The 12,517-nt window shown below is 40.6% G+C and overlaps 1 protein-coding gene across 1 annotated transcript; it reads left to right on the top strand.

Moving 5' to 3' along the window:
- Nucleotides 1-2,349: 2,349 nt before the first annotated feature.
- nr2e1 (nuclear receptor subfamily 2, group E, member 1) lies at nucleotides 2,350-11,387 on the top strand. Its single transcript, XM_084377337.1, has 9 exons — nucleotides 2,350-2,854; nucleotides 5,538-5,683; nucleotides 6,332-6,419; nucleotides 6,722-6,957; nucleotides 7,319-7,465; nucleotides 8,051-8,147; nucleotides 8,258-8,407; nucleotides 9,937-10,042; nucleotides 10,327-11,387. Exons 1-9 carry the CDS (start codon nucleotides 2,794-2,796, stop codon nucleotides 10,487-10,489), a joined length of 1,194 nt encoding a protein of 397 aa, XP_084233463.1. The 5' UTR covers nucleotides 2,350-2,793; the 3' UTR covers nucleotides 10,490-11,387.
- Nucleotides 11,388-12,517: the final 1,130 nt, after the last annotated feature.

Raw genomic sequence — 12,517 nt, 5'->3', positions numbered from 1 at the left:
TCAATGTGTTGTTTTTGTTTGTTTGTTGTTTTTATTTCTTTTATTTGGACTTGCACGTACACACAATTTATGTAATCGTGGTATGGTAAAATGTCTCTAAGTATGTTGTACTGTGATCTTATTGTGTAAAAGAGCTTGAGGGAAAATTACTGCGTAGGTTTACTGTAAATGTAGGTGAGAAGTCAAATGTGAAATAAAATGTTTAACAGCTAAAATTAAAGTCTTCATTTTAGTGGATGTTTACATTATAAACAAAAAACAAAACTGCACTAGTAGTGAAGTAAAAAGATAATGAGATATATCCACTTCTGGTAACACTTTATAATAACCATAATTAATAAATTGTTCATTTATAGTTTAAGGTGCACTGGGAGGAAAAATTTAATTAGAATAGAAAAATCATTCATTGATTGATTGATTTTCATGCTTAAACCAACTAAATAAACAAACTCTCTTTGTTTTCATGACTCAATCAACTGAATAAACAAACTGTCCTTAAAGGGCAACACAGTTTCATGCTGTTTTACTTTGTTTATATGTGGCGGACCCTGCCACCTTTCTAGCTTCAAACAGTGTTCTGGGACCTTATTTTCCTCCGAGAACAGCTTGTTTATTCAGTTATGGAAAACATAAATATTTCTGAGAATCAATGTTGTAAATATTATCTATTTCTTTTCCAGAACTACATAGTTCCCCTTTAATCAAACTTTAGTTAAGTGTTTTTTCACTGTTAACAAACATTTAAATGCTTTATAAATCATTTATTAAGAAAGTTGCAACTGATGTTAATTACACCTTAAATTGCTTAATAAATGGTTTATAAAGCATTTAACTGTTTATAACAATCAACTAAAGTTTCACTATTCAGCATTTATTAATGATGGTTGTTATAAAGTGCTTCCTATCTAATGCATTTTTATAAGCTGTAATGTTTAAATCACAGGAGAAGTGAGGGTGCAAGTTTCAAATTTTCTGTTTGTGTTTACAGATTGAATTTTATAAACAACACTGATCAAAATCAAAGGTGCACTAAAGTCAGAAATATGTATTTGTTATATTTCCAATACAAACAAGACGTCCTCGGGGGGGATCAGGTCTGTCTGAAGGAAGGTAGCTGCTTACAAATGTCCACCAAATATAAGCGAAGTATGAAACAGTATGAGTTTGTGTTGCCCTTTAAGAACAGCTTGTTCATTTTGCTTATTCAGTCATGAAAATCAATCATGACTGATGTTTTTCTTCCACTTTTCTCTCGTTCTCTTCTATAACATTTTTTTTATCTCATCATCATATCACATCACAGGAGTCCTGCTTTGACTTCAGAGTAAATGGTGCTAATTCTCTGTCCCTCTGTCTTTATATTAACTGTCCGTCCTGCTACGAGCTCTAACAAATCCTTTGAATGGACGCTGGTAAATGAGACAAAAACACACACCTGCAACATGTCGATGAATGAAGCTCAAGATAAACCTTTAACAAATGAAAGAGAGCTAAAGTCATATTTCTACAATATCTTAATAAATATATATATGTATATGTATATATATATATATATAACAGCCAACACGTCTTTAAGGTAGCTGTGAGAACATCAGCACCACCTCAGCTGTTTAACAGTGGCTCTGACTGATAAGTGTCTACAGTGGGCCCCATGCAGGCACTTATCCTTGAGTCGGGTAAGGACTGCATGTGTAACCAGACACAATTGTTTTTGAGCTTGTGTGTGTAGGAAATGAGGAGCATGACACTGTAGCCCCCCCTCCCTCGCCTGCATATAGTTATAGTAACCTCTTCACAACATACCTCAGCATCACTGATAATGCTCACAGAGGTCATGAGTGCAAGTATTTATGCAGAAAATGCCCCATGAAGAGATAATGGAGGAAGTTTGTTGCATTTTTATTTTAATTTTTTTTAAATTTTGAACATGTTGTAGTGTTATACTTTGAGTTGTAGTCATTTGTGAGTCTTTCCAGTCGTTTATTGTGGCTCAAATAAAATAATGCAAAACTAAAACAAATCGCAATGTTGCACAAAACATGCATGCAACACGTGTTTCTATTTTCTCTTCCTTTCTTTATTTTTCGTGTGTTTGCAATGCCTCTTGATCCATGAGCAAGGCACTTCACATCACTTGCACACACACACACTCACATTCACACCATCGGTCACACACACACACGCACACGCACACTCCCTGACACGCCAGTGACGTCAGGCTGGAGTTTGGAGTAGAAAGCCAAGTGGATGAAGGAAGTGGAGATCTCCACCCTCCAGCCTCTCCCCCCCTGACACTTCTCATAAATATTACCGAGGCTTATTTGAGGAACGCGCAACCACAAAGTCACATCGTGTCCTGGTTTTAACAAGCTTTCAGCTGTCAGAATATCAGAATATTGATTATTTTTTCTTTACTTTCTTTTCCCACCGGGGTTTGGCAACATCGGATGCGCTCCAGGCTGCGTTTTCCCAACTCCAACTTTGTGCACCGGCTGGAGGGCTGCTGTCGCCGCTAACCGGTCGCTCTCCCTGGGGGTTGAAGTCGGGTTTTTTCCTGGAGGTGAAGACTGTCTGTTACAATGTACAACCCCGTGTCTTAATCTGGGGGGTCGCAGAAAGGAAATCTGTCAAGTTTGGCAACTCGGGACGTGCCGATCTCATCGCTGCTGGTGAAGACTTGCAGGAAAGTGCTGCGGCTTCACGCTTCTTCTTTTTAACTGTTTGTCAGCAAGAGAAAAGAAGAGAAAGAGGACATTTTTTTCATCCTGAACTTTATTATTAAGTCGAGCATCCATGATGAGCAAACCCGCCGGCTCAACAAGTGGCTGTCTGGATATTCTGAACGTCAAATCAAGTAAGTGTCGCTTCCCTCTCCCCTGATCCCTCTGGAGAATATCGTGTGAGAGTATCAGGCCTCTCTGTGGCGCAGAGCGTGAAATAAATAAAAGCACCGATGCTCCTCGTGTCATCGGAGCTTCAGTGCAAAGATAAAGTCAGTTTGTTCCTCACGATCTTGGATAAATGTGAGTAGTGATCCGTGGGGGGAAAGGCTGTCGTCCGTGGCTTTTTCCCGAGCGCACACACACTCACGCACACACACACACACTCTCACAGTAGGCTGCGTAAACTTGCGTCCACGTCTGACAATTAAAGCGCCCTCAGCCTGGCTGGAATAAAGAAATATATATATTTTGTGTAAAGCTGAGACGTAAAGAAATAACAAGTGTTGAGAATATTCTCCTCTCTCGCTTCGATGCCACTTGTTGCCTTCACTTCCATGTGCAGCAGAGCCTCCAAACGAGGAATAACACGATTTTTAAATAACAAGACATTAAATCAGTGATAATGTGGTTTTAAAAGAGATAAGAGATTCTTGTATTTCTGCGCTGTTAGTTTTCTCTTTTACAGGATTAATAATAAATAAATTGTTTGTCTTTACGTGTCTGCGTGCGCGCGTTTCTGTCCTACAATTTAAAAAAAAAACAGCTTTATTTTAAAGAATCAATCATGAATGCATTCAGAGATTTCAAACTAAATTGTTGACTTTTATTCTTGTGATTTAAAGATTTAGATTCAGTTTTAATCTTAAGCTTTTTTTTCTTAACCTTCCAGTGAGTCCCTCTGTTAGGCCTCGTAATAAATCCAAATTAAATCACACACACGTTATAATATCACAGCCTGATGGAGGTTATTGTTCAGTTTTAGCTTGACAGGACATTTCTGTTAAATTAATATTCACTTGTGCGTTTCTTTCTCCGTCACCAAGCACTTCCAGCTCACGTCCCAACTGTTGCTTCTCCTGCAGGTGCTCAGATGTCGTTCATAACCAACATGTTTTTAAATGGGAACCAACAGCTCACACCGTCACTGCGATTCAAGTTCAGACCCACATTATGGGTGGTCAGTGGAGACATTTCCTGCTCCCAGCAAAAACTTAATTTCCAGTTCTTTTAGCAGGTTTGCGCCTTGATGGTGATTACGTTAATAGAATATGCCATATATCTTCAAGCAATTACTGCACACAATGGAGACGAATTGGACCCCCACAGCGGGAAGTTAAATACATTCCCCCTCCTGCACAACAAAATTGTGTGTCATTTTATTTAATTGACTCCCTGAAATCTAGTTTTATATTTGTTTGCGCACATTCTGTTTATTTATTTATTTATTTTTTTGCGCACATTCGTTCGTCGTTAATTCATTTAAGACTTTTATTTTGGAGGTGCGCAAAATGAACTTGACTCGTTTGGTTTATTTAATATATGTCAACCAGTGAATTACTCCAACGAGCACAGTCAATATTTTAATTATTAGCCAGAGAGAATCTAGATTCTACCAGATATAATGTATTTTACAGCTGGTTGATTTTTTCTTTTTCTTTTTTAAATGACTCCCATGAAGAGAAAATAACTTTCAGCAGGCCTAGCCTCACACACACGCACACAAACACACACACACACACACACACACACACACACACAAACTCTTAAACGCTACATAAAAAGTTGCTCCTCTCTATTTTATCGCAATTACACGGCTGTGACCAGCAGTTAAATAGCCTACATGGCCTTCTGATTCTTAATAATCTGCCAATTGAAGCCCTATAACTCTCTCCTGAAGTCATTGTTTTCGCTGCTCGCTGGTTATTCCCATGCTACCCTTTTTGACGGGTCACTGGCGAATCAATGAGCAGGTGGCAAAACGTCAGTGTAATTACATAGACGGCTTTTCCCTCCAGAATGAAAAAGAGACTCCCTCATATGCATACAAATATACTTCTATAGATTTCAATGCAAAATCTTGACAAAAAAAAAAAAAAAAAAAAATCAAATTTTTTCATCTACACCGGGGTCGATTTACATACACTTCATTTGAGTTGGTGAAACGAGTTGGTGCGCATTATTCTCATGGTGCAGTGTCACTCCCTAATCCCGGGGCCTATAGACCTGCGGGATAAAGCAGCTGTCGAGTCCCATTATGAAGGGGAGTTGGCAGCTTGTCGAGATCCAGGCAGTCAGACGAGGTTCAATGGGGGAAAATCATTAAGTTAACACTTTCCCCTAATGTCTCCATTGTGCGCCCTCGGGCCATTGTCTTAGAGAGCTCAGATATGACGCTTCCCACCGGACTTTATTCTTGAAATGTGCGCCGCGAATTCCCATGGTCGGTTGAGGCGCGGGGCGCTGTCCAGTGTGTGTGTGTGTGTGTGTGTGTGTGTGTGTGTGTGTGAGTGGTTCTGGGTGTGTATTTGTGTGTGTTTTGTGGGGTTGACGTCGGACAAAAACAAGTAATTTGTAGGACGATTTGTCCATCGCAACCGAGTTCATTTCTGGCATGTGCACGGTGCCAACTCCAGCAGAAAGCAGCGAAGCAACAAATCATCAGAAGTTTTATGTCAACTTTGGAAACTGTTCTTGTCATTTATCCTTAATATTCTTGATAATAGGAGTCGCGATTTGCTGTGACATTTTATTCGCACATCTGTGTTCGATGATTGCTGTGAGTGTTACCTAATAAGAAGTGTGGGCCTTTCTCAGGTCGGATTCTGGACATCCCATGCAAAGTGTGCGGCGACCGCAGCTCGGGGAAACACTACGGTGTTTACGCCTGTGACGGCTGCTCGGGATTCTTCAAGAGGAGCATCCGCAGAAACAGGACGTACGTCTGCAAATCTGGCTCTCAGGTGAGGCCTCCTCCTGATTTCTTCAATTTCTCATTTATGCTCAGTTTATCCTCACACTCACACAGGTTGAAATTGGTGCAATCTCTATAAATGAGTACTTTTTTTAATCATGATGTTTGTGGAGATACAAGCAATCACAGGGCCTCATAATCTGTCACGTTCACTCAGCATACTCCAGTTACAGCACTTGTCCCAAGAGAGTTTTATTGGAAGCAGGATTCAAGTTAACCGACGTCCCTGCTCCACATCCACAAACCATTACCAGCTTTACGCACGGAGCGCGCATTTTACGCAGAGACTCAGTTTGCTCTCCCCTTCTGGCGCTGAGTTAAGTCTCCCCTTGATGAGCCTAATTGTGTCATGCCTCTACCATTAAGTATTGGGCTAAACACCGCGCTGCTTTAATATAGCAGGTGTAATCCAATCTAATGTGATGGCTCGAAGGCGAGGATTTAGGCAGCAGAGGGCGGGATGGAGTACTTATCCTTCGGGCTGAGGCCGCACCGGAGCCGCAGGGGAGGAGGTCGATAGCCACACGATAATAGCACGATCCTTCACCTGGAGACTGTCCTCCCAGGATGATAATGGCACAAAGCTTTATGTTGTTCGAGTGAAGTGAAGGCTGTAACTGTCTTTCTCTCTCCACAGGGCGGCTGTCCCGTCGACAAAACCCACAGAAACCAGTGCCGAGCGTGCCGTTTGAAAAAGTGTCTGGAAGTGAACATGAATAAAGACGGTAAATGGGCTTAATTGAATTATTACTTTGGCTATACACACGCGCCGTGCGGTGGCGAGGCGGTGCAGCCCGGATGGAAAACTGTGTTAAGGCTGTTAACTGAGCTGCAAACGAAGCAACAAGTTGATGATCAGCTGCTTTTTATTCATTTTATTTGAAATCAGAGATTATTTCTTTAATTTCGCACAAACAAATTAATTATGGGAAATGTTACAGTGCAGTTCGATGACATAAATAAACTAACTGTAGTCGTAAATAAGCAGTTCAGAGATCACTCCTTCACTCTGTGTCCGTTTCCACAGCCGTTCAACACGAGAGGGGGCCCCGGACGTCCACCATCCGCAAACAGGTCGCCCTGTATTTCCGGGGCCACAAAGAGGTGAACGGATCCTCCACCCATTTCCCGGGATCCTCTCTGCCCGGCCCTCCCTTCTTCACCACGGTCACGCAGCTGGAGCCTCACAACCTGGAGATGAGCGCAGTGGCCACCACACCCGAGAGGCAAGCCATCGTGGGTCTGGCTCAGCCCACCCCGAAGGTATGAAAATAATAATTCACCCCACCTTTACTGGACGTGTATGACGTTTGATGTCAGAATATACAGCTCCCTTAATGGTTTATGATATTCAGTGGATATTTGTATTACAGCCTTCCCAAATGTTATTATAGGATTACACTTTTCTTTTTTTCTGTCAGGGTTAGAAGTTGACATTCTTGCCCCGATTTGGAGCCACAAATCCGCCTATTAGATTTCTCACTGTAAATCCACCACAAGCAACACTAATAATTATAAAACCAGGTGCTGGAGCTTGGAATTTGACCTTTATTGTTGACCATTCCCTGAACCGTGTTTCGTTATAACCCGACCTGATGGTGATGGTCCCTCTCACTCCCTCCAGTATCCCCATGAAGTCAGCGGCACCCCCATGTACCTCTACGAGGTGGCGACGGAGTCTGTGTGCGAGTCAGCGGCGCGCCTCCTCTTCATGAGCATCAAGTGGGCGAAGAGTGTCCCCGCATTCTCCACCCTGCCCTTATCTGATCAGGTACAAGTCCAAATATTATCCTGCAGGGTTTTAAACATGAACATCAGTCAAAGGAAGCCTTTACAGACAGTTCTCGGATGTTTAACTTGGTGTAATTTAAGTTTAAAGGGGCACTATGTGTGTTTGGGCTCAGAATTTTTATATTTACAATATTAATGAGGTAATAATACAAACTTCGAACATTTATTTTCCCATAACTGAATAAACAAGTTGTTCTCAGAGGAAAATAAGGTCCCCCAAATGCTGTTTGAAGCTAGAAATGTGGCAGGGTCTGCCACATGTAAACAACATATAAAGTAAAACAGTATGAAATCGTGTTATTTGTTTATTCAGTCATGAAAGCAATGACTTGTTTAGACATAATCAAGATTTTTCTCTTCTGATTGAAATTTATTCCCAAAACTACATAGTGCACCTTTAAAATATTTTAAATTTAATCATATTAGCAGCTTTCAAAAGCCTTACCAATAAGTAAACACCTGTCGTGTTTTATGCAGGAGTTGCTGGTGTTTAATAAGATTCAAAAAGGCTTAAGAAATGCAGCAAATCACTGCTTGCTAACACTGAAACAATTCGTCCTTGCAGCTGATTCTGTTGGAAGACGCTTGGAGGGAATTATTCGTTCTGGGCATCGCGCAGTGGGCCATTCCTGTGGACTCCACTACTCTTCTTGCTGTTTCTGGTATGTAACAAGGCACGCGAGAGCTTATCTGACTACAGGACTAATCAGCTGCACATGTGAGTCAATAACTGCTGTGGTGCTGACCTGTAAAATTACATGTTTCCTCACAGGAATGAACACTGAAAACACAGAGTCTCAGCGGATGAATAAGATCATGTCTGAGATACAAGCACTTCAGGAGGTGGTCACCAGGTTCAGACAGATGCGCCTTGATGCGACAGAGTTCGCCTGTTTGAAATGCATCGTGACATTCAAAGCAGGTCAGTGCTGTTGTCTCACTGTTGTAGGAAGTGCCCAAAAGTCATACTTGAGTAAAATAAAGAAAAATATATTGTTTTGGTAAAAGTGGAAGTCACCCACATGAACAGGACTTGAGTAAAAGTCTTAAAGTATCTGATATGAATGTACTTTGGTATCAAAAGTACAAGTCAAAGTAAATTATACATATATTAACATATAGTACATGCATGTTTTGCATGTATGTTTTTTTTATCTGATTGCCTATAAATTAAATTAATCTAAAAATATATGGTACTTTTGCTCTGATGCAACATGCAGTCTTCAAAGTACCACAAGTCTCATAAATGTAGTGGAGTAAAAGTATAAAGTAGCAGAAAATGAAAAAATACTCCAATAATAAGTATCACAATCTTAAAGTAATGTAACTTGATCAGTGTACGTCACTTTTGGATTACTCCAATGCCAAACACATTCAAAAAAAGACAAGAGAAAAGAAATATCGGTAAAAATGACTTTCAATTAATCTTGATGACGTGTTTTCAGTTTCACTCGAGACCAGATTGATGTTGTGAGACTCGTGTGTGCACATGTGCACAGTGACAGAATAGTTTAACATTCTTCATTTTAAAATTGTAATCCTGAAAATGTATCTGTAATGTAATTACATCTTATTTCTGTAACTTTATCGGAGTACAGTTACATTTTTATGAATACTAATTACGTAATCCCATTACAACTATTCCGTTATTAAGTACAATACTTGATCAATGTACGTCAATGTACTTAATGAATATTTTCATTAGTGTTTGCTGCCTATTGTTACCACAGTTAGTGATTTTGTCTATAACAAGGCTGCCCAAAGTTGGCCCGCCACAAGATGTTTATAAAAAAGATTTTTTAAAAACATTATAATCACTGTTAATGCTGCTTTCTTTTTTGTAAGGTAAAATGCTCTGTACATAAAAAGGATTGACACAGAAGTCAGCCAATTAAGGGAACATTGAATCCTAGTGATACGGAAGTCCTGAGAGGCCAGTAGGAAAAATGGTATTTAGAGAGATTATCCTGGAAAAACATTTTTTCACCTGTTCTTAAATCATAAACACAGGAGAGCAAACAATTTAGATCAGACTTAGAAAATGTATCTCAAAAATGCAATACAATAAGTTACAGTTTTGGCCCTCTGAGGGGAAAAGTTTGGGCAGCCTTGGTCTGCGAACTGTCAAAAAAAAAAAATTAGAAATTGCAATTTCCCAGAGACCCAAGGTGACGTCTTTAATTGCTTTTTTTGTCCAAAACTCTTCATTTATAAATGAGAAATGTTTTTTGCTTGAAAAACGACTGAAAACCGATTTAAGAAAATTGGCAACTAATTTTCTTTTAATCAATTAATAACTGACAGCATTTTTTCTACCTTGAGCAAACTAAGGTTTCTCTGCTTCTGGCGAGGCAATGGTGATAAAAGATATTTTAGCTGCTCATTTAATAATGTGTCATTTATATGTTTCACCACCTGTTTAACAGTTAAAAACCTGCCTCTGTCCTACAGTTCCTACGCACGGCAACACTGAGTTAAGAAGTTTCCGCAACGCCAGCGCCATCGCTGCACTACAAGACGAGGCACAGCTCACTCTCAACAGTTACATACACACCAGGTAAGACTCAACTCGCTCCGTCAGCCGATGCTCCTACTGTGAGCTCGTGCATGTCGCGCCGTCTCCAGCAGGTAACCATTAACAGCCAGTTTCATTATAAAGTTAATGAGGCAACAAGCCACTGTCGTCTCCTGTAATTGTGCACAGGTGCAACAGTTGAACCTCGTTTCTAATTAGCAGCTATTTATCACAGGTGTGAATTAATTGCTCAGGCTGCATCAGACAGTCTGCACACAGGACTGCAGAGAGAGGCTGTTTTTGACCCTCGCTGATGTCTCCTCCAGGTACCCGACTCAGCCCTGTCGCTTCGGGAAGCTGCTCCTGCTCCTGCCGGCGCTCCGCTCGGTCGGCCCGTCCACCATAGAGGAGGTGTTCTTCAAGAAGACCATCGGCAATGTTCCCATCACCAGGCTCCTCTCCGACATGTACAAGTCCAGCGATATATGAATTCTCGCCATCTGTCCAGGCGTGTGGAAAAGACTTGAGCTGAAGGCCCAGAGACCCACCCAGCAGTCGACAGAATGTCAAATCATAGCAGGTGTAAAACGTGGGGTGAATTTTTGCTGAGCACAAAATCTCTTAGGCTGTCTTTAAATAGCCTATTTAGGCCTATAGGCTCCATTGAAACAAAGACTGCAACACAGCCTCGCCAAGTAGCCTGTTAACAGTTGCTCTAGTTAAGGATTAGCTTGTAACTTTCATTCTAGATTTATCTGTGTGATACAGAAAAAACTGCAATCTCTGGTGTGGCCACAGACAGCCTACAGTGTTTAAATATCGCCTAAAGACTCTGTAGAGCATCCTGCCAAGTATGTCTGACAAAGAAATGTTATATATTAAGAAGTTTTTCGAGTGTCTGCGAGACCAATGAGCTTGACGACCAATTCAGTCTTTTATTGCTGTGTTCAATCCCAGTGAGGAAACCAAAAAAAGATGACGCATGCGTAAACAGGGGATGTGAATCTCTGTCCCTCGATCCGGTGCTGAAACCAAACGCACAGGACAACGAGGAAGAAGAGGTACCAACTCTATGAAGAACGAGGGGAAGGGGGGGGACTTTTAAAGGATACGCTCGCGTCGCCTCCTGACTGTAAAACTACATTCATCTGAAGATGGTGTTTGTATTTAAGTGGTTACTGTCCTGTTTGTGTTGGTGTGTCCTGTTTGAGGCGCAGCATTAAAAATGTTTAGGTCGACTTTGTGAAGTTAGACACTAACACTGGATAAAATCATATTCAGCACTTGGAAATGTTTTTGTGGCCTGTGATGTTTTTATTCTGTTGTAAATATTTGGAGTTATAACTATTTAGAGTTGTAACCGAGAGAATAAAAGACATTGAATTCATCTGTCTTCAAATAATCCGGATGCAAAACGACCAGCTGCATTTTTGGAAACTTGTTTTTAAAACACATCATTGCAAATAACACTGCTGTTATTAACAGCTACTGATTTAAAGGGGCTCTATGAAAGACAGTCGTTTGTTTACATTAGTGGACTCAATTTCTAAGCTAACAGTAGCTACTGTTGCTCTCTGTTAGCAGAGAGAAGAGAGCTGCTTGAAGTCACACCCTTTAGACTGTCGTGGAAAACAACTTCGTGAAATCATCCACAGGCTTGTATCGGCAACCAGGAGAGACAGAAAGGTCTCATTTTTCACGTCACGTTACAATCTGCTCACATATGGCCAATAAAAAAGTGACTGATACATGTAAAATTGCTTCAAATTGATACATAGAGCCCCTTTAATGCAGGATATATCTTCATTTCCTAGTACATTATCGAGTCATTATGCTTTATGGATAAGCAACCAATGACGGTTCATTTAAAATAAGTGGATGCGTAAATCTATATGTCAAATCTGACCAGCCTCTCTGAAAGCCAAACAGCACCTGATAGAAATATGAAGCTGTTTTTATAAAACTGCATCATACTGCAAGTCACTGTTTGACCCACATATCTGTCACATTTACAAGCTTCACGGTGGCTCTTGTGTTTTAAAGGGACTCTGTGGAACGTTTATGTTAGTGGACTCCATTTCTAAGCTAACGTTAGCTACTGTAGCTCTTTGTCAGCGGAGCGGGAAGAGGCACTGAGACAAGGCACTCGAAGGCAACAGAGAGGGATGGAGAAGGTCTCATTGTTCACGTCATGTTACAATCGGCACACATACAGCTAATAAAAAAGTGTTTAATACATGTAAATTGCTACAAATTGTGACACACAGCCCCTTTAAAAGGAGGGATTACAATGGACCGACATGTTTAAGCTATCAGAGCTAACACAGGCCTCCCTAATAAAGTCACTACCAAGGGTAAATAAGACACATTTAGTGTAATTTCTTATGTTGGTTAGCTCGTTGGCATTTGTCTCTTCAAATAAAACCAAACTAATTTGGTTAATGTAAATTCACAGAAAGAACGAGTACAAAGTCAAGTCATAAAAAGTCAAGCAAATTTTAAGCAAACTTTTGAAAG

The sequence above is a fragment of the Pagrus pagrus genome (assembly GCF_965226575.1).
Source record: "Pagrus pagrus genome assembly, chromosome: 16".
Classification (NCBI taxonomy): domain Eukaryota; kingdom Metazoa; phylum Chordata; class Actinopteri; order Spariformes; family Sparidae; genus Pagrus; species Pagrus pagrus.
Note: the sequence above shows the minus strand (reverse complement) of the source record. Positions and strands in the feature narration are given on the sequence as shown.

Bases quoted from the DNA above. Each gene is read 5' to 3' on its own strand.
- nr2e1 (XM_084377337.1), top strand. From the start codon at position 2,794: ATGATGAGCAAACCCGCCGGCTCAACAAGTGGCTGTCTGGATATTCTG. The intron at 6,420-6,721 runs GTAAATGGGCTT...CCGTTTCCACAG, and splicing joins AGTGAACATGAATAAAGACG to CCGTTCAACACGAGAGGGGG. The intron at 7,466-8,050 runs GTACAAGTCCAA...TCGTCCTTGCAG, and splicing joins CCCTGCCCTTATCTGATCAG to CTGATTCTGTTGGAAGACGC.